This window comes from Capricornis sumatraensis, chromosome 16, assembly GCF_032405125.1.
Source record: "Capricornis sumatraensis isolate serow.1 chromosome 16, serow.2, whole genome shotgun sequence".
NCBI lineage: Eukaryota > Metazoa > Chordata > Mammalia > Artiodactyla > Bovidae > Capricornis > Capricornis sumatraensis.
The window spans coordinates 30475226-30496710 of NC_091084.1; the positions used below are offsets into that span (position 1 = coordinate 30475226).

General features: G+C 51.4%; 1 protein-coding gene across 1 annotated transcript in view; it reads right to left on the reverse strand.

Annotated features, from left to right (window-relative positions):
- Positions 1–1052: 1052 nt before the first annotated feature.
- TMPRSS13 (transmembrane serine protease 13) overlaps positions 1053–21485 on the reverse strand; it is a 31558-nt gene continuing 11125 nt past the window's right edge. The window contains exons 2-13 of the mRNA XM_068987968.1: positions 20386–20617; positions 19253–19357; positions 16339–16461; positions 15281–15410; positions 13378–13470; positions 12403–12446; positions 11189–11351; positions 9808–9980; positions 4484–4582; positions 2049–2191; positions 1766–1918; positions 1053–1079 (exon numbers count right to left, since the gene is read on the reverse strand). Coding sequence (XP_068844069.1) covers positions 1053–1079; positions 1766–1918; positions 2049–2191; positions 4484–4582; positions 9808–9980; positions 11189–11351; positions 12403–12446; positions 13378–13470; positions 15281–15410; positions 16339–16461; positions 19253–19357; positions 20386–20617 — 1485 coding nt within the window. The remainder of the gene's footprint in view (positions 1080–1765; positions 1919–2048; positions 2192–4483; positions 4583–9807; positions 9981–11188; positions 11352–12402; positions 12447–13377; positions 13471–15280; positions 15411–16338; positions 16462–19252; positions 19358–20385; positions 20618–21485) is intronic.

Sequence of the window (21485 nt, forward strand, 5' to 3'; positions counted from 1 at the left end):
TTCCTAAAAGCAGTTTGGAAGCAGCCTGGGGACAGAGTCAGCTTTCTCTCTGAGGCAGTTTCCATGGCAACACTGTGTCCCTGAGAAGGTGAAAGATGAGGAAAGCCGAGAAGAAATTCCAAAGTTCCAGGACATCCTGGGCCAACAGAGAAGCAGCATCGGTTCCTTTGGATACAGCCCTCAGATACAGCAGCAGCGCGGCCGTCTTGGTGGTGGATTTGCTTCCCTGAGTATCTCAAAGGGCCCCTTAATCTGGCCCCTTGAGGCCAAGAGCATTCCACAGGATGCCAGGGGGACACAGCTGCCAGGAGTCCCTCAGAGTGCTTGGGGCGATTGAGTGGCTAGCTCTCTTGGCTCCTGGAATTTTGGGAGAACCTTTAAATAATACATTTATTTCCATTACTTGAATATAAAAATGAAATGAAGTTTGCCTCCAGCAGCCTGTGACCGGACGAAGACAGCAAGCCCTGTGCTGAGTAGTCAGCGTGCACAGCCACGGCGCGGCCCCTCTCGGCATCCAGCCAGAGGGCCGAGAGGGGGCGGGATGGGCCGACGGTCAACGGGGAGATCTCCCCACTAGAGGCGGTCTAGGCACTCTGTGAAATCTGATACTGTCCCTTGCTGGCGGTGATGGCTGGGCCACAGGGGGCTGCCTGTTCTGGACTAGTCTCCAGTGAGGGTCGGAAACAAGAGTTCCTGACGTGGCCTTCCAGACCATCCCTGGGCTCCGCCTCCTCCATCCGTGACGGACACTTCCATGTCGGGGAACCCCTCATGGGGCCCAAACGGTTGTCTTCAGGTGATTTCCAGCCGGGGGTTTGGGAAGAGCTGACAGCTCTCCTGATTTCTGAGGACCTTGGGAGAGCAGTGACACACACATGTAAACAGACACACATGCACACACACGTGTGTATTCACAGAGGCAGCAGACAGTGGAGGTGGCAGTAACGATGGTGTCTGGTGGCCTTTAGCCCAGAGGAGGTTGCAAATGGCCTGGTCCCTTTGGCCAGAGTCTTCACGGCGGACTCTGTGAGCTGGCGCAGGACAGCTGCTTATGATTTCCGGAAGCGCATCTCCCTCTGAGGACAAGAAGAGAGAGAACAGAGTGAAGCTGGGCTGGGTGTGCACAGGGCAGGATGCGGGCTCAGAGCCTAGAGTTCAGCCCAGCTGCCACCGGGCACTGCCCCTCAGAGAAGAGGGGCAGCCAAGGGGACAAGATGGAAGTGGTTTCTTAGAGACCCACTACCCTGGATTTCCGGAGCAGCCTTCCCCACCTCTACCCGAGCTCTCACTGCCTGGGTGGAGAAGGGAAGGGGGGCACAGCTACAGGAAGGATGGGGGTCCAGGGGAGGCAGGGGCTGGGCTGGGTCAGCAGAGGTGGGGTAGACCTCTCCTTCCCGATGCCCAGTTTCCTGGGAGACCAACCTCCTGCCAAGGAGGGGAGTCCTCCCCAACTCCGTGTGTGAATTCACAACTGTCCATCGCTGGGGAGAGGAGAGGGATCCTGGGGGCCAGCCCTCGCCCCTTTCCAACCCTCTGAGCTCTGTTTTGCAGGAGGAAAAGGAGGGCAAGAAGTCCAGGCAGCTAGGATTGGCTAACATTTGACACCTGTCCTGTCCTCTCCTGGCAACTTCTGAATGCACCCCCAAAGGCAGGCGGTGCGGAGACCTGGCTGAGACCCCGGGGAAAGGCCAGGCTCGCTTCCAGGCACCCCACCTTTGGGAGTCCCCGCCTGCCAGGAGCATGCCCCCAGCAGGGCTCTCACCTCCATCTTGCTGTATATCCAGGGGAGCACTTCTGTCACCTTGGTGTACACGCCGGGTTTGTTCCTCTGGCCGCAGCCCGTGCCCCAGCTGGTGACTCCTGCCAGGTACCAGCGGCCGTTCTGCTCACAGACCAGAGGCCCCCCGCTGTCTCCCTGCGAGGGAGCATGCACATCAGCAGTGTGGGAAAGGTGGCCCTTGCACAGGAAACGGTGGGCCCCCGACTCTCCCTCCTCCCTTCCCTCTGGGTCCCAGGACCTGAACCCCACGCAGAAGCGAGCCCACCTGGCAGGAGTCTCTGCCTCCTCGCAGGTCCCCCGCGCACATCATCCTCGGGGTAAGGTAGCTGTCGTAGACCAAGTAGTCGTTGCACTTCTTGAAATCAATGAGGTTGACCTGCACCTCCCGGAGAAAAGGGGAAGTCCTCTCTTCAGCGTGGTGGGGTGGAGGAGAGAGAGGGCGGGAAGGGAGTGAGACTCCGGGCAGCTCTGAGGCCTTCCAGCCGCCCAGCCCAGGCCCCAGACTGGCAACCTTCCAGGCGTGGAGGGCACCATTCCCATGGTGGACCACCCACGTCACAGGGGCACACACAGCCTCACATCAGACACAAGTCACTACACCGAACAGAGACACACACGTAGAGACACACACACAAGCCTATCAGGCTGCCTGACACGCGCACAATGCTTTTCTGTATTCAAAACAGAAAAGATAGGACGGAAAACCCGAAAGAACTTTTCAGTCAGCACAAGAGATCACTTCATTTGCCTTTGGGTGCTTTAAATGATGTGCTTTAAGGAGAGCAGGTGTGATGAACCCACTTACAGAAGGAGAAATCTGGGGCTGAAGAAGGACTTGCCCACAGTCTCGGGTGTCACTAGTGGTAAAGAACCCACCTGCCAATGCAGGAGGCATAAGAGATGTAGGTTTGATCCCTGGGTCAGGAAGATCCCCTGGAGGAGCACATGGCTACCCACTCCAGTATTCTTGCCTGGAGAATCCCATGGACAGAGGAGCCTGGTGGGCTACAGTCCATAGGGTTGCAGAGAGTCAGACATGACTGAAGTGACTGGGCAGGCATGCACAGTCACCCAGGTAGTCAGTTAGAGAGCTAAGGTCAGAACAAGGCTGCTCCCAGCCAGTCACTTCATCCCACGAGCAAGGTCTTGACACCTGCAGTGGCCAGTCTCACGAGTCTCACAGTAAGGCCAGCTGACTGCTGTGCTTTCCTGCCCAGTATCCACAAACCGACAGAACCGACACCAGATAAGGCTGCCCAGTAATCACGATGAAGTGAGGGAAGACCAAACCACTTTCTAACCTTGTTTCAGCCCAGACAAAAACAAAGTAGGCCACATCACAAAAGGACCAAAGGGCCCCCTCTTCCAGCCAGAATGAGTGGCTGCTGCTTCTTCATTTCTTCATCAACTATCACTTTAGGCTCAGTCTATTGACTCTTTCTAGATGAGGTTATTAAGATAATCTGTGGAGTCCTATCCCAAGATCACAGGTGCAAGGCTTTGCACCAAGGCCACAGACATGGAGCCCAGAACCAAGGCCACCTCCAAAACTGATTGAGTCCCATTGTAACCATTGCCAAAAGCCCCCCCTGATCATCACCAGTAGGCTTCCGGACCCCAAATTAGGCAAAAATGCCCAACCCAGTGCTTACCCTATAGCACACTTGCATGCATGCTATCACTTCAGTCATGCCCAACTCTTTGCAACCCTACGGACTGATAGCCCACCAGGCTCCTCTGTCCATGCAAGAATTCCCAGCAAGAATACTGGAGTGGGTTGCCATGCCGTCCTCCAGGGCATGTTCCCAATCCAGGGTTTGAACCTGTGTGTGCTGCATTGCCAGAAGACTCTTTACCACTGAACCACCAGGGAAGCCCAGCTTTGATGTATATGCAGGTGTATATATACACACATTCACATCCAGGCCCATGAATCTATATACCCAAACCCTCATCTAGGTAGACCCTCATCTCTATACCCCTACATATCACCCCATACACAGAAGCACATGTATAGTTTTTCTGATAAGCAACCTGAGGTGACCTCTAAAAATGGTTCTCTATTCACTTGATCCAGAAAACGCCACAAAATTGTGCAAATCAAATCTTCATGTTCACTCTAAGAACACTGATGAAACTGCCCAGGCCATTAAAGGTATGCATATCTGAAAAACCACCAAGTATCTGAAGGATGTCACTTTGAAGAATCAGCGTGTTCCATTCCATTGTCACAATAATGGAGCTGATACGTGTGCTCAGGTCAAACAGTGGGGCTGGAAAGAATCAGTGGCCCAAGAAGAGTGCTGAGTTTTTACGGCACGTGCTCAAAAATACAGAGAGTAATCCTGAACTTAAGGGCTTAGATACAGATTCTCTGGTCATTGAGCACACCCAAGTGAGCAAAGCCCTCAAGATGGAACACAGGACTTACAGAGCTCATGGTCAAATCAACCCATACATGAGCTCTCCCTGCCACATGGAGATGATCCCTACTAAAAAAGGGCAGATTTTCCTAAACCAGAAGTGGAGGTTGCACAGAAGAAAAAGATACCCCAGAAGATCCTGAAGAAACAAAACTTATGGCCTGAAAATAAAAGCCACAAAAAAATACAAGTAAAAGGAAAAAGAAAAGAAACACATGTATAAGTCAAACACACACACACACACACACACACACACAGTCTAGCATCTGCCTCTCACCATCTGTCTCCTTGGTCTTGCCAAAGCCTGTGATCCAGCAGATCTCATTGAGGCCGAAGGTCTGTCCATGCATGGGGAGGCAGGCAGGGTGGACATGAGCTGTGACAAGACCTCAAGACATCAGCAAAAGGAAGAGGCTGGAGGTTTTGGAGGGGTGTGTGGAGGGACAGGCGTACCAACATCCTAGGACATCCTCCTTCCCCATAGAGTGCTCCTGAATATTTCAAGGCCTTCAATTGACCAGGCAAGAAACTCAGTCACTTCATCTTGACCCTCCAGTCTTCAGCGTACTCTCAGAGTCCCCCAGACATTCTGACTTTTCAGTGGGTGCCATGTGGGCATGTGCATGTGCCTTGGAGCTTCCCTGTGCCAAGCTGACACTGGGTGGCTGAGGGTGTCTCCACTCCAAGAGCAGCTGTCCTCACTGAGTCTCTTCCACATCTGTCCCCCAGAGCAAGATGCAGCACCGGCTAAATGCCAGGTATTATTGCCATGATGTGTCAGTGGTGGGTCCTGCTTGGTCTGGAGAGGGCACCCCTGGCTAGCCAGGGCCCGAAACTCTCCCTCCAGGGTGAGACAGCCTCTCCAAGTGGGAAGAGTGAATCCCTAGAGGCACAGCCCACTAACTGCTGCTCACTCGCTCCCGCGCTCAGAATCGTATAGAAGGTGCTACTGTGCATCAGTTCATAAGTTCCCTCTGAGGACTAGTGTTCCCCTGTGGATTAGAGCATCGACCAGTTTACAAGAGGAAAAGAGTTGATAGAAAGGATATTTGCTGTTGTTTAGTCGCTTAGTCTGACCCTTTTGCGACCCTATGGACTGTGGCCCACCAGGCTCCTCTGTCCAAGGGATTTCCCAAACAAGAATGCTGGAGTGGGTTGCCCTTTTCTTCTTCAGGGGATTTTCATGACCCAGGGATCAAAGTCTCATGACTCTAAGTCTCCTGCATTCCAGGCAGATTCTTTACCCCTGAGCCACTGAGGAAGCCCTGAAGAGGATATTTGCCGTGTTCATAATTGTTATGCATGCTGCAGGTTCCTGTACTTAGAGTTGTGCCTGATACATATAAAGTGCTCTTAGGAAGGAGGAGGAGGGAAGGAGGAAGGGAGGGAGGGGGCAGACAGGGAGAGAGGGAGGATAAATGTAAATTTTTTTCCTATAAATTGGGAGTCTAACACATTTATCTGCTAGAGTGTAAACAAACAAAAAATAAATGAAGGCATTGCACTAATTAACAACCAAAACCACAAAATATGACTTAAAATAGTCTATGCCTCTGAAAGCATTCCTCTTAAGATCAGGAACAAGACAAGGGTGACCACTTTCCCCAAAATTATTCAACATAGCTCTGGAAGTCCTAGCTGCAGCAATCAGAGAAGCAAAAGAAATAAAAGGAATCCAGATCAGAAAAGAAGAAGTAAATCTCTCACTGTTTGCAGATGACATGTTACTGTACATAGAAAACCCTAAAGATAGTAACAGAAAATTACTAGAGCTAATCAGTGAATTTAGCAAAGTTGCAGGATATAAAATCAATACACAGAAATCACTTGCATTTCTATATACTAACAATATAAAATCAGAAATAGAAATTAAGAAGTCAATCCCATTCACCACTGCAACAAAGAGAATTAAATATTTAGGAATAAACTTACCTAAGGAGATGAAAGAACTGTACACAGAAAATTATAAGACACTGATGAAAGAAATCAAAGATGACATAAACAGATGGAGAGATATTCCATGTTCCTGGGTAGGAAGAATCAATATTGTGAAAATGACTATACTATCAAATGCATTCTACAGATTCAAAGCAATCCCTGTCAAATTACCAATGACATTTTTCATAGAACTAGAAAAAAAATTTTCACAATTCATATGGAAACACAAAAGACCCTGAATAGCCAAAGCAGTCTTGAGAAAGAAGAAAGAGAAAGAAAGAAGAATGGAGCTGGAGGAATCAAGCTTCCTGACTTTAGATTATACTACAAAGCTACAGTCATCAAGACAGTACGGTACTGGCACAAAAACAGAAATATAGACCAATGGTACAAGATAGAAAGCCAAGAAATAAACCCATGCACCTATGGGTACCTTATTTTTGACAAAGGAGGCAAGACTATACAGTGGGGCAAAGACAGCCTCTTCAGTAAATGGTGCTGGAAAAACTGGACAGCTACATGTAAAATAATGAAATTAGACCACTTCCTAACACCATACACAAAGATAAACTCAAAATGGATTAAAGACCTAAATGTAAGACCAGAAACAAAACTCTTAAAGGAAAACATAGGCAGAACACTTGATGACATAAATCAAAGTGAGATACTCTATGACCCATCTCCTCAAGTAACGGAAATAAAAACAAAAGTAAACAAGTGGGACCTGATTAACTAAAAAGCTTTTGCACAGCAAAGGAAACTTTCTGCAAGGTGAAAAGACAACCCTCAGAATGCAAGAAAATAATAGTGAATGAAACAACTGACAAAGGGTTAATTTCCAAAATATACAAGCAGCTCATACAACTCAATACCAGAAAAACAAACATTTCTCCAAAGAAAACATACAGATGGCTAACAAACACATGAAAAGATGCTCAACATTGCTCATAATTAGAGAAATGCAAATCAAGACTACAATGAGATATCACATCATACTGGTCAGAATGGCCATCATCAAAAAGTCTACAAACAATAAATGCTGGAGAGGATGTGGAGAAAAGGGAATGCTCTTGCACTGCTGGTGGGAATGTAAATTGATACAGCCACTATGGAAAACAGTATGGAGATTCCTTAAAAAACTAGGAATAAAACCACCATGCTGCTGCTGCTGCTAAGTTGCTTCAGTCATGCCCAACCATATGACCTAGCAATTCCACTCCTAGGCATATACCCTGAGGAAACCAAAATTGAAAAAGACACATATATCCCATTGTTCCTTGCAGCACTATTTACAATAGCTAGAACATGGAAGCAACCTAGATGTCCATCAACAGATGAATGGATAAAGAAGTTGTGGTACATATACACAATGGAATATTACTCAACCATAAAAAGGAACGACTTTGAGTCAGTTCTAATGAGATGGATAAACTTAGAACCTATTATATGGAGTGGAGTCAGAAAGAGAAAGATAAATATCATATTCTAATGCATATATATGGAATCTAGAAAAATGGTACTGAAGAATTTACTTGCAGGGCAGCAATGGAGAAACAGATGTAGAGAATAGACTTATAGACCTGTGGAGAGGGGAGGAGAGGGTGGGATGTATGGAGAGAGTAACATGGAAACTTACATTACCATATGTAAAATAGATAAGCCAACGGGAATTTTCTGTATGGCTAAGGAAACTCAAACAGGGGCTCTGTATCAACCTAGAGGGGTGGGATGGGCAGGAGATGGAAGGGAAGTTCAAAAGAAAGGGGATATATGTATACCTATAGCTGATTCATGTTGAGGTTTGACAGAAATCAACAAAATTCTGTAAAGCAATTATCCTTCAATAAAAAAATAAATTAATTAAAAAAATAAATAACAAGAACCTACTGTATAGCAAAAAAAAAATTAGTCTATACCTATTTTGGAGACATACAGTCTTAAAAACATGTAACACTAGTATATATCTACTTGTGTTTTTATAGAGTAATTAAATTTATCTGTGAGTTTTCACAAGCTTTCTCAGCTAGTACAGTGACTTCAAAGTGCTCAGTCTACCAGGCAGTTTAAGAAAATCTGCTCTGATTTCTAAACCAAAAATCAGGGCACATGGTCTGACCTCAGGACTACACAAATCCTAGCTGTGATTTATGATGCTACAAAGATGCTTCTTGACCAGAAGTGGGGGGCAGGGAGGGGTGGCTATCAGAGTATAGGGAGGGACTGCTGTAGTCTGAAAAGCATATATAATGCTATAATAACTTAAATTTCATTTTACAAATTATTTAATTAGATTTGGAATTTCAGATAATATTAATGGGGGTTTGGGTTGATGGCAAGTGAGGTCCGTCCGGATGGTTAGCCAAATGGAGTCTGTGTTTGACAAGGTTGGGAAGGCCTGTTTTGGTCCTGCAGACTGCCTGCCCCCTTTTATGTGTGCATGAGGGGGGCAAGACAGGGGCAGTATTGCTCCCCTCCCCTCACAGTCCCAGGCTCCGCAGACAAGGATGTTGGGGGCGGGGTGGGGGTGAGGGGGTGGCAGGCAGAGGGCCGAGAAGGCCCGCAGCGTGGGCGTGGCTGGAGGTGGGCGTGGCTCTGGGTTGGCCCCACCCAACCGAATCTTGTGTTGGGGATTGGACTCCTCCCCACACCACTCTGACGAGCTATCTGCTCTGACTCAGGACCAACCCCGCCTCCGCAATTAAGGTGCCAGGAAAGGCCAGCTCACAGGCCCAGAGCGCCGGAAAGGCTGGACTAACCAAAGAGCCCTCCGAGGCTTCCAGAAGCCTCTCTAGCCTGCCAAGACTGATTAGGTGCCCACATCTGTGCCACCGTACCCCGCTCCCGCGGTGGCCCCTGACATCACATCACTAGCTTCTAAGCGGCTGTTTGTGCGTGCCATCAGTCTTGTCCTCTTTGCAGGGGAACTGCAGAGCCGCTAGGTAGTGGACACACTGTATTTGATACCTGAACAAATGGGCGGATGAACTAATGAACGAAAACTGATCTCCTCCTAGAATTTCGGTAGCATTTCCTTTCTGTAGCCCCATTTAGTTCTCAAGGTCTCAGCTCCGTCCTTTGAGCAGTTGGCTGTTTGGTTGCGTAGGTATTTTGCTTGTGTTCGCAACTTCAGTGTTGGCAATTTGCCAGCACAGAGCAGCGTGGGAAGAACGTTGCCTGTGAGGCAGACCCACCTGGACCCAGTCCTGAAGCTGCTCTTTATTACTTCATGACCTCGGGAAATTATCTCTCTCTACAGGTCTTCTCAAAGGGAAAATGAAGCTAATAATAGTACCTGCTTCACAGGATCTGGTAGTGAAGAGAATATGAAATTGTAGATGTAAAACACTTACCATGGTGTCTGGCCTCTGTTAAGTGCTGGATATACCAGTGAAACAATTCGATCTGTTTTTCTTAATGAAGCCCAGAACCTAAACCCTGGCTCTGTCACCAACTTGCAATAGAAGAGGAGTCACTGGAGCAAGTTTATTTCCAACCTCCCGGTCTCAGTTCTCCCAACTGTAATATAGAGTTCCACCAAATGATCTCGAAGACTGACATCTGCCATGCTGAAGCTCTGGACCCTGGGATGGGTTTGTGGATGCTGCTAAGTGCAAAGGCTCGGCACCGAGGGGTGCTGGCTGAGCAGGGGGCTGGCTCACTCACCGGACAGGGTCAGGGGCTTGGAGAGCCGCATGAGGGCGATGTCATAGTCATCCTGGTCATCTGAGTAGTTGCTGTTGATGATGATCTGGGCGACGGAGGCTGACTCGGGCAGGTGGTGCAGGTCGTTGGTGCCCACGTACACCTTCCAGCCCTCCAGGATCTTCTCCCGGGTACTGCCAAAGCCACAGAGAGCGCGGGCCAGTTACCACCTGGCAGAGGTCCTGGCAACATCTGCTGCACACAAGGAGCTTCAGCCAGAGCACCAGCTTGGAGGCAGGAGGATGGATGAAGTGACCTCTGGAGGGGGCACTCTATCTTAGCCCAGGGGTCTAGAACAATCCTCTACTTTCAGAAAGCTGCTCTGAACTGGTGGTTCTGTACCTTACAATAGAAAATAGGGGCTTCCTCGGTGGCTCAGTGGTAAAGCCACAATACAGGAGACACAGGTTCGATCCCCGGTCCAGGAAGATCCCACATGCTGAGGAGCAGCTAAGCCCATGTGCCATATCTGTTGAGCCTGCGCTTTAGAGCCTGGGAACCACAACTCCACGTGCTACAGCTATTGAAGCCCCAGCACTGCTCTGCAGCAAGAGAAGCCACCTCAATGAGAAGCCCATGCATCGCAACTAGAGAGTAGCCCCAGCTCGCTGATACTGGAGAAAGCCCACATGCAGCAATGACGACCCAGTGGAGCCATAAATGAATAAATAAGTAAAATTTTAAAATGGAGAATGGGAGGAGACGAGTAAGACTTCTGGAACCACTGGCCCCACTGTCTCCTCTGGATGCCACCAAGGATTCAGTGAAGTGGACGGGACACATCTCAGTGGTAGTATTCTCAGCAGAAATGAGGCTTTCGACAGGACAAAGTGACCCACTGAAGACTCACTGCTGGGGAAGCCGGTGCCCTTGAGGCCTCATCTCCCAGCCCTTTCCTGTCCACCAACTCGAAGGACAAGCCTGGCTGGTGCCTGTCGAAAGCTGACTGCTCTGTCCTGCCCGCAGTTCCCGGAACAGCATTCCCAATGTCTCCAGCTCCTCTTCTGTAACTTCCAGGTTTTGAAAGCAGCCACAAGCCCCAAACCTCTTTATTTCACCCTGTTCTTTAGGGCAGGCTCCCAGTTCCTCCTGTCTACCTTCCCCTCTCTCTCCCCTGAAGCCAGCAATGGTATTTTCTCACTCTGCACTGGCTCAGGATAAGTAACCCCAATTCACACTCCCAGGACCGAATCGTGGTCCTCACCACACATGTGCTGCCCAGTCCTCGGGGCCAGGCTTGCAACCAAAGTCCCCCTCCACAGAGAGAAGTCAGTCTGCCCTCAGCCCTTCCTGGCGTCCAGACCCTCAGCCGCGTTGCATCATGGCGCCCTCGGGCACTTACATAAAGAAGCAGTGGGCAGCGGTGAGAATCCACTGGGCATCGATCAGCGTGCCCCCACAAATGTGGGTATGGGAGAACTGCAGGCTAACTTGCCAAGGCCACTTGCTTTCTGGGGCCAGCGCCCCTCCCACGATCCGCCCGGTCATGGCCCTCAGTCCACAGTCTGGAGAGAAGCCGAAGAGATGAACTGTGAAGTCGGCTTTTCTTAGAGTTGCTACCGTGCTCCTAGGCCCAGAGAAGCTCAGGCATGAGGGCATCACCCACCCACGGAGGCCGCTTTGCCCACTTAATCTGATTCGGCACAGCTATTTCCCGCCAACACAGAGCTCCCACATGGTGGGTTAGCTTTCTGGGATCATCCAGTAGAAAGTCTGATCCTAGGAAATATCCTCTTTCCTCCCACGCATTTATTGTTCTAGTAATTCAACAAATGCTTCCTAAGCACCCCCTGCTTTGGGTGATGTGCCAGGCGTTAGGGTCACAATGGTGAACCCCAGGGCTGCTGTCAAGAGCTTTGGAAAACAGACCAAGTCTAACACAACCCTGAATTGATGAGCAATGTGATTTGGATCATTTCAAAACGAAGAAGAAAATTCCTTTCCATGATGCACAAGTAGTTGGTGCTCACATGGTTTCTCAGGGGGTCATTTAGTGCTGTTGGGGACCCTGTGCCCCAGGGGAACATTTCCAAACATGTTCCAGAGTGAGTCATCCCCTGAGATCATGCACAGAGTTTCCTTTCTCCTTTGAAGGAGGAGAGAGTGAAGAGCCAGCGGTGGTCTGAGGGGGCTCTGCCCATAGCACTGTGCCCACTTGCTCAGGGGGGCACCCCACCTGTTCATCGTGAGGACACAGCACTCGTGGACTGGTTAACGGTTTGGGCCCTGTGGTCAGACCCAAGATTCAATACCAGCTCTTCACCTACCATGAGCTCTGACATGCTCACTCAATCCTCTGCCCCCTGCCCAGAATCCAAGACACTTGAATGATGAGGTTGCTGGGCTGGGCAGAATCAGAAGGGGAAATGCTTCCCTGAGAGTGTCTATCCAGATGACTTACAGGCACCCTGGCCCTGAAACAGGCCTGCTGCTCAAGCCCCTCTTCCTGGCTCTGATCCCCAGGGTTGGCTCTCTTCCTCACAGGGACTCCATCCCTCTGTCCCCTGACTCCCACCCCACACAGGCCACAATCCAGGAGGAAGAGCGTCTTCTTACGGGAACACTGTAGAGCGACATACTGCTGGGAAGGGCAATCAGACCTGCAGGAGAAGATACGAAAGTTGAGAAAAGGGCGCATCAGCCACCGCCTCCAGGAAGCCTTCCATGATTGGCCCCTGCTAAGTTCTATCCTATCCCCTTTGCACAAGAAGGTGGAGATTCTGACCTTTCTCCCTCCCAGTAGGACAGACCCTTCCTGTGCTTTCTCTAGAGACAGGGATGGCTTAGTGCGAACCACCTCCACCCTTCTCCCCATCTCCCAGTTTTTCTGTGGCAGGTTACACATACAGGCTAGGTCATGTCTTCTGAACTCATGACTTCACTGTCCCAGCATCTTTCTGCAGCTAAACATGTGGCTCAGCTCTCCTCTGACACTTGCTCAACGCTCTACCAGCAATGCAGCACGTGAACCACCCAGCACAAAGCAGGAATCCAGGAGGAAGCTCATTTGCCTTCCTTCCCTCTCCACGCCTTTTTCTCTCACAGCCTGGTTTCTTCTCTCCTCTCCCCAGGGTAAATACTGCTAGCTGCTGGAGCAGCCCCCCATCCCCCTCCACCCAGTGGCGCTGGGACGAGAGCAGCTGCAGTGCAGAGTGACAGGTGGCGAGGCCTGGCGGGGAAGAGAGGGTGAAGCTCCCCAGATGGGCCTCCCTGCTCCTGACCCCCTGCACCTGGCACTTCCCCTCCCCACTGCCACCCCAGCGATGTTTCTTCCCCTCCACCCCAAGCGCCCTCCCTGCAGCAGTTTTCAGTCCTAACATCAGGCTGATCAATGGCCCCACGGTTTATTCATTTTCTTTGGCAACCAGGTAAATTCTTTGGGCCCCCCCTGACTTCGAGGTGCTCTGTGTACCAAGTTTTGATGACTTCCAACTCAGGAGGCAGGTAGTGAACGAGAGCTGTTTCTGAGATGCTCTGGACATTCACGAAGGACTCCTGGAGGCAGCAGACAGCCACGCCCACCCCACTTACGTGTAGGTGCTCTCCTGGATGGTGGAGTTAAATTCGGAGACTGAGAAACTGCTGCCAACATTCCTATTGGCCACTTTGGTTGTCCAGTAAGCACTGCAAGGGAGGAGAGGGAAGAGGAATGAACCACCTTGAGAAAGCCCCCACCCCTGGTCCCCGGGCCTGCATGAGAGTCCCAGCCAGCCCTGCTGCAGAGGCCAGAGGCAGTTAAAATCCAATGATCTCAGACCCCACCCACATATTCCACTACTCCCCCCACTCGCCTTACACACTAGCCCAGTAGTTTTGAAAATATGGTCCCATCTCAGGGGACAATGTTAGCACTGCCTGGGAATTTGTTACAAATGCAAATCTGGGGGCCCTGTCTTTCAGACGTGCTGAATCAACAGTTCTGGTTCTGTGTTTTAACAGGCTCTCCAGGTGATCCCGCTGCACTCTGGAGTTTGAGGAACATGGACTGAGCCCTTTCCTGTCCGGACTGTGATCCATGGACCTACAGCAGCAGCATCCCCTCCAGACCTGCTGAGCCATGCTCTTCATTTTAATGATCTCCATGTTATGGGTTTGCACACGAAAGCCTGAGAACCGTTTAGCTCCTTAGACCAGAGTGTGCCTAAGAACCACCCTGGGGTGCTGGTAAGTGTTAGAAATCCTAATTCCAGAGATTTTGATTTCAGGGTGCATTTTAACAAGCACCCCAGGTGATTCTGCTCTGTGTGATCCATGGACTGCTATCTGTGTGGCACTGTGGTGCGTTTCTAGGACATGGGACGCCCTTACATGTTGCCTTTGTGGGTGCTCTTCCTCCATTGCTCTGCTGACCTCCAAGTGCAGTCAGGCACCCTCTCTGTTGTGTGTACATAATGCTTCCCACATATTCTTTCCATTACACATCACACAGCGCTGTGATTATTGGTTAAAGCCTCTCTCGCCCACACCATACCAGAGATTGTCCCACAACAGGGATCTTGTCTGGGTGTCTGGCACATAATAAAAACTCGATGAATATTCTTTGAATAAATGACGCTGTCTATTGAAGTCCAAGGGAAGCTCACATTTGCATAAAGTCACACAACTCAATGATGAACCATGTCCGTCATCTTCCAACTAGGTCACCCAGGTCATCTTTCACGATGGGAACTCTGATGTGGGGGCAGAGAACTGGTTCTCAGTCCTAGCCTCCAAGCCCTAGTTTTCCAGGTGCTTCTGCAGAGAACCCACAGTGAGATCCTTAATAAACCCTCTCCCCAGAACTTCACACACATTAGTGAACCCCCCAAACTACTTGGTTTGAAACTCAGACCAAAAGGGAGTATGGAGGTGACTATGTGGCCAAAAATGGAGGGCTCCTTCAAGCTGGAAGGTCATGGTAAACCCCATTCCCTCCTCCACCCACTGGTACCAGCTTTCTGTTTCAGATCTTTAGAGTCAAAGGTGCTAAGGACTTTACCTGGCCACATCTGCCCATCTCACTCTTCGTTTGATGAGTCCTAGCTCGAGTTGCAGCTGCTCAGAGTCCACTGAAGGGTTTGCCCAGCCTGAGCTGCTAGTTATCAGATGTGAGGAGAAGACAAGACCTGCCCAAATGCACACCCACCTCACATGCCACCACAACCATTGAATGTGATCGTGGGCACAAGGGTGCTTTGATGCAAAGAACCGTATAGGGGTGCCATCCTGCTGCAAATCTGCTAATAACTACTTTGGCCTCCTGGAAACAGCTTGCCCCCAGACCTGGGCTCCCCAGGCTGCTGTTCCTTTGAATAACTTGAGGGCACTATGAGCTTGTGACCTCAGCCCTGGTCCCCAAGAGTCTTCTTGGTATGAGTGACCCTCATTGAGCCTGAGATGCCCGTGTGAAAAGTCTGAGACGTCCCTGAAGCAAGGACTGGTGGGGAAGGTGTACCTCTCGAAACCCAGCTGCTGGCAGGTCTTCTTCGAATAGGAGTCATTCCAGCTGTCACTGCAGATGGGAAGCCACTGATGGGAGGATCCAGAGTAGACTTTAAGCAGAGACTTGTCCCAGTCAAACCTCACTGCCGGTCAAGAAAAGGGCAAGGTGGGTCCTCAACACCGGGAGGCTCCAAGCTCTTGAGGAATGAACTGAGCGAGGCTCTGAGATGCTCCTGTCCCCAGGCTTCTTGCTGAGGCCTTGCAGACGTCTGGGAGCTTGGCCGGGGACAGGATGGCCATCAGCCAGTGCTCAGAGCCCAAGATGCTTGGTGAGGGCAGAGCCAAGGCAAGGGGCTGGAGCGGAGCAGAGAGCTCTCTATTCAACAGAACCCAGGAGCCTTTGCTGGGAGAAGGGGTGAGCACTGCCAGGAGGCATTACCCTAAGAGGGCAGTGACATGCCCAAATAAGAGTGTGACAAGGGGAACCTTGATCCAACTGAGTCCTCACTAGACCTGTGCAGTCACAGATGGATGTGGTCATGGGCAAGGACACACATATGCACACAGGTGGAAGGGGCAGGTTATGTACCCACAGACACCCACGTCAGGGCTGTACATAGACGACACTTGTAAAAACCACTGAGGGATAGCACTTAAAGAGGTCTTTTTCTCATCTGCAGCTTCATTTACAAACTGACCTTCATGAAACCACAGAGGTGGCAGGTCAGAGGTTACCTGCTGGGCAAAGAGAAGGGGTACACGGACAGGACTTTGGACCCCACACTTGTCTCCAGCTGCAGAGCAGCTCTGCTTTGCTGGGAGCTATCAGATTTTATTTGAGAAGCATTCATCTTGTCCAATCCACACATCTTGCAAATTAAGAAACTGAAGCCCAGAGAAGGTAAGTGATTCGCCCAAGACACACTCAAAGCCAGGTTCCAGACCCCAGTCTATTATGACTAGAACCCAGATCCTCCAGGTCTCTGTCCGTCACCTCCCGTTTGAGCTGATAGCCAGTTTGCAGCCCCCAGAGTGCACGCACGAACACACGCACATGTCCAACCTCCTTACCACAGCCCAGCTCATCACTCTTCAGCTTACAGTCCTCGACTCCATCACAGCGCACAGCGTGACTAGGGCAGCTCTCTCTTGGCTCCTTGTAATTGACCCCTGTGTGGCCCCGCCAGAAGTAAACTGAGAAAAAAAAACATTAAGCAGAAGCTGGGTCATTGCTAGCCCCAGAGAGACATGACACGATGCAGCCCAAGGCCCTGGGAGTTCTGAGACACCGACCTGCAATCCCTCTTGGGCTCTGGGGTTCTCGTCCCCCATCTGTATGGAGAGAAAGTCTGCTCAGGAATGCTCTGGAATGTTCCAGAAAGCTCCTGCAAGCAGGACAGCACCAGGCAAACTCAAAAGCAGCCACTCAGAGAGAGAGAGAGAGAGTAAGGGAGGGAGGTGTGGAGATGGGTAATACTCTGGAAGCTCTCCTGCCCGATGTGCTGGGCAGAGTGTTGTTCCGAGAAATCTTCCTTTTCAGTGTCCCAGAGGCCCCTTCTGAGACCCAGTCCAGCACCCTCACCATCTCTATGTGCTCCAGGTTGTGGCACACACATCTGCAGCCACTGCCTGTCTGGTCTTCTCAGAGGTTGTCCTTCCAGCCTCAAAAGCTCCTAGATTTTCTTCCACGTCCCTCTTCTCTAAACAAGAGCTATTCCCTAGGCTCAGTTCTTGCCCCACTGCTTGTCTCAAGGCCTTTAACTGTCTCCCCAGGGACTCCCTGGTCGTCCAGTGGTTGCGAATCCACCTGCCAATGCAGGGACACAGGTTCGATCCCTGGTCCAGGAAGATCCCACGTGCCTCAGGGTAACTAAGCCTGCAAGCCACAATTACTGAGCCCGCACACTCTAGAGCCCGTGCTCCAGAACAAGAGAAGCCACGACAATGAGACACCTACGGACTGCAGCCAGAGAGTAGCCCACCGCTTGTCACAACCAGAGAAAGCCCACACACGGAAACGAAGACCCAGGGCCGCCAAAAATAAATAAGTGTCTTCCCACTCAGCGAGCAGCTCTAGGTGGCTGATTCCCGAATGCACAAGTTGGGTTGAAAAGCCGACAGCTTAACAAACCATATGTGAGCATCAGCTCCACAACTTCTCCTAAGAGCGCTTTCCATACTGGGAGTTGTCATGCCTCCCGCCTGGAAACTCCTCACCTTGGACGCCTGAGGAAGCCCAGGGTCTGACCCCTCACCCTGCCTTCTGTCTGCAACCTGTTTCTCAGCCCTGACTCCAGCCTCTGTTGCTGGCCCCACTGTGCTGCCACGCCATCTGGAGGTCACCCTCTGTGACCGCTCCTCCCTGGTTCAGACACCAGTCCCCCTAACTTGGTGGACTTCCCTTCCTCCTGCGCCCTGGTCTTTCTACCCCCCACCTCCATCCTGGGCACCGAGGCTCCTGGGATCGCCTTGATGTGTAGCAGAGAGCTCTCAAGAGACTCTAGTCCTGACCACATTGCCAAGCTGTTCAGTGACGACCTCCCCGGGAAGTCCGGAGGTCAGGGGACTTAAGGAAATGCTGTGAAATCACGTTGAGAGTCCCCCCCTGCCCAGATTGCCCTCTCACCTCCCCCTGGATTATTTCCTGGTGCTCTCTGTGCACTGCCAGGGGCCTCCCCTGGAGCGTGTGCCTTGTGTGGGAAAGGGAGGGAACAGGGTCGAGCATCCTGGTGGGAGGTTCACATGGGGGCCACGAGGCAGGCTCTGTGCTGACACCCTCATAGGCATTGTCAAGCAGGGGGGGAAACTGAGGCTCAGGAAGTTCATCAACTTAAGTGGCTGCGCCAAGATGCTTCAGCAGGTCTGTCTGGTCCTAAAGCTGTACTTGCAACCAGCTACTTCTTTCCATGCGATTCTCTTCCTCAGACAGCCCTGCCAGCTGGGTGTTTCCCTGTAGTCACCCAGCCTGCCCTTCACCGCCCTGTGCAGCCTCTGTAACAGAATCCTCACCCCTTGGCCTGGCACTTCAAGCTCTCTACAACGTGGCCAAGCCATGCCCAACCCAAGGACAGCCTTCAGGTCCCCAGATGAGTACTCACCTTGGTGAATCGGGTCCCTCCCCATGCCAGCTTGCCCATTTGCCTCCCCCCACACTTCCTGCAGCTGCTCACCCCGCTTAGATGCCCTGCCAGGAGATCCTCCCCTCCCTGCCGTCTTCTGGATCCTCATCTGGCCCCACAGCCTTCAGGCACTGCCCCCTGCCTCCGTACCCACACAGCTGTCCTCTCTTCCTGTTGGTCATACTCAAATCCACTTGGCCTTAATCATTTCCATCTCTGTCCCCCAGGGGACTGTACTCGCCCCAAGGACTGGGGGGTACAGTGGGTACTCTCCTTTGCTTCCCACTGTGCTGGGCTCAGAGCAGACACCCCCGCAGGGAGCCCTGGCACAGGTCCTGAGTGTCTTTTCGAGAAGATGTGGATTTCAGGGAGATTGGACCCCTGAACCCTTGATCTCATTGACCAAAAATGCCCAAGGGGCCTTTACCTCATCAATGTTCCAAGTGTTTGTTTTTTAAATAAGTCACATTTTTAGAGTGGGATTTTGTGTCAGGCGCTGTGCCGTCAGCTCATTTATTCCTCATAACCCAGTGAAATCTTCAGGATATTTTACTAAGCACATGTTAATTTGAATGAATGAATGGATTTAATCCCATTTGAAGACACAGAAACTAAGCTCAGTCTGGTGAACTACTACAGAAGGGACCCACTCCCGGTTCCTCTGACTTCCCACCCTCTCAACCCACCCACCGCCAAGGGGCCTGGAAGTGCCAGGGTTCAAGGCCACTTGTAAGAGTGTCCCTCTGTGGACACGGCAGCCTGTGTGTGTTCCCTACTTTTGTCTCCCTGCTGAGTGCCCCCATCCCCCAACCCCACTCCACCCTGCAATGACCAGGGGCCAGCCTTGCTCCCTCTGTTAAACTCACATAGGATGATGAGCGACACCACGAGGGCGATGAGCAGGAGGACACATCCGATGAGCGGCAGCCGCTTCTGGCCCTCCTGCCAGGTGAACTTGGGCAAGGTGATACCTAGGAGCAGGCCAGCAGCAGGGGAGGGTGCGACTGTGAGAGGGGAGTCAGGCAGAGAGGAGATGGGGTAGGGAAAGAAGGCTGGTCCAGGAGGACCCAGTTAGGCCCTCTCCTCTCAGCATATGGTACCATCCCTGCCTGATACCAAGTTCCCTTTTACTTAGCGTCTATTATGGGCCCGTTAGGCATTTATATGTGGTATCTTATTTAATTCTGACAGCAACTGTGTGAACTGGGCATTATTATACCCATTTTATAGATGGGGAAGCTGAGGTTCATGGAAGTTAAATGACTTGCTCAGGGTTACTTGGCTAGTGAGTGGCAGAACAGGGATTCAAATGAAATGTGTTTGATACCGAAGGTCTCTATACCGAAGTGCCTCATTGACTCTTCAGAGGGCAAGATGGGCAGACTGAACTCGAGGGCAAGAGGAGGGCAAGTTGGGATGGGGGCAAAAGGGCTGCTTCATTAAGGGCAGAGCCAGTCCCTGAGGCCCATTTGGCATGTCTCCGTATGGGCTGAATCATAATGACCAGCTTGGGAAGTTGCGGGGGGAGTGCCTGCCTGATCAGAATCTCTCCCTTTGTTCCTTCACCCACAGATAGGCCCTTGATCATCGCTGTACTCCCGTGTAGACTCCAGCTTCCCTGGCAGACCCTCCAGGGCAGCTCTAGGAAAGAGGCCTGGTTTCTAACCAGGAACTCTGGCTCTCAAAATCTGCACCTTGACCCGGTATGTGCAGCCTCCAAAGTCATGCCTGCTTTGTTGGTCCTGATTTCTCATGCTTTACCACATTTGCCCCAATTTCCCACTGTCTTGGGTTTGTGTGTGATGGTTACTTTCTGCCCCCACCTCCCCAGGTCCCCCACTGCCCATCCAAACCATCCCCCCTCCTTCCCAGACATTGTCATCCAAGAGCTAGAGGAGAAGCAGAGAGTGCCCAATTTGGAGATTTACCTGCACCACACCCCCTCCGCCTTCCGATGGCTTCCCTGTCCCTCCTGCCTTCCCTGCAGGAGTCCCCTTACCTGGGCTCTCCCTGGCGGCCCTGGTGGCTGGTGCGGGCCCGGCAGGAGATGCACGGACAGGGACAGTCCCCACTGGCGTGGCTCTCACAAGGTACACTCGGGTTGGAGATGATGTCAATGCTGATATGGTGGACGAGGACCTGCCAGACGATGACCTGGAAGGTGATGCCCGGGCTGGGGGTGCTCGGCCCGGGGATGCCCAGGCTGGAGGCGTCCTTGCCGGGGAGGCATTCTGAAAGCAGATCGAAGGCTGTCCCTCAGGCTGCTCCTCTATTAACTCATGCAACAGTCAGCCCTGCTGACCCAGGAGACAGAGGTCCTGGGGCAGGTGGCTAAGAGGTGAGCAGAGCCCCCAAACAAGGAAGAGAGTGTCTGAGGATGGAAAGAAAGCTCAGAGCCTGCTGTCCCCAACTCCCTGTGGTCTCTGCCCTTACAGAGAGGTGGGCAGAGGGCACTGGGCCATCTGCCTAGAGCGCGGGGCATCTGCTTTGGCTGTATGTGTCTGCTGTGCTGTGCTAAGGCACTTCAGTCGTGTCCAACCCTGTGCTACCCCATAGACGGCAGCCCACCAGGCTTCCCCGTCCCTGGGATTCTCCAGGCGAGAACACTGGAGTGGATTGCCATTTCCTTCTCCAATGCGTGAAAGTGAAAAGTGAAAGTGATGTCGCTCAGTCGTGTCCAACTCTTCATGACTCCATGAACTGCAGCCTACCAGGCTCCTCCACCCTTGGAATTTTCCAGGCAAGAGTACTGGAGTGGGTTACCATTGTCTAGGCACCCTCAAAAAAGAGGCTGCTGGACCAGACCTCACTCTGAGCTGGGAGTTACCACCCTTTCTTCCGTCTTCACTCCCCGGCACCCCATCCTTCTGTGTATGTGTGTTAGATTATAAACCATCATTCTTACTTTGAGCTGTCATCAAAAAGTGTGAGAAGCACTGCTTAAGAAAAGCCCTGACCTGCCTTGTTCTCCCCTCTTCTCAGTAACAAGGGAACTCGTGCGCACTTACACACACACACACACACACACACACACACACAACAACACAACAGGAGAGGTAGAAGGCAGGGGAAGAAGGTGACCAAGGTCCTTAACCTTAT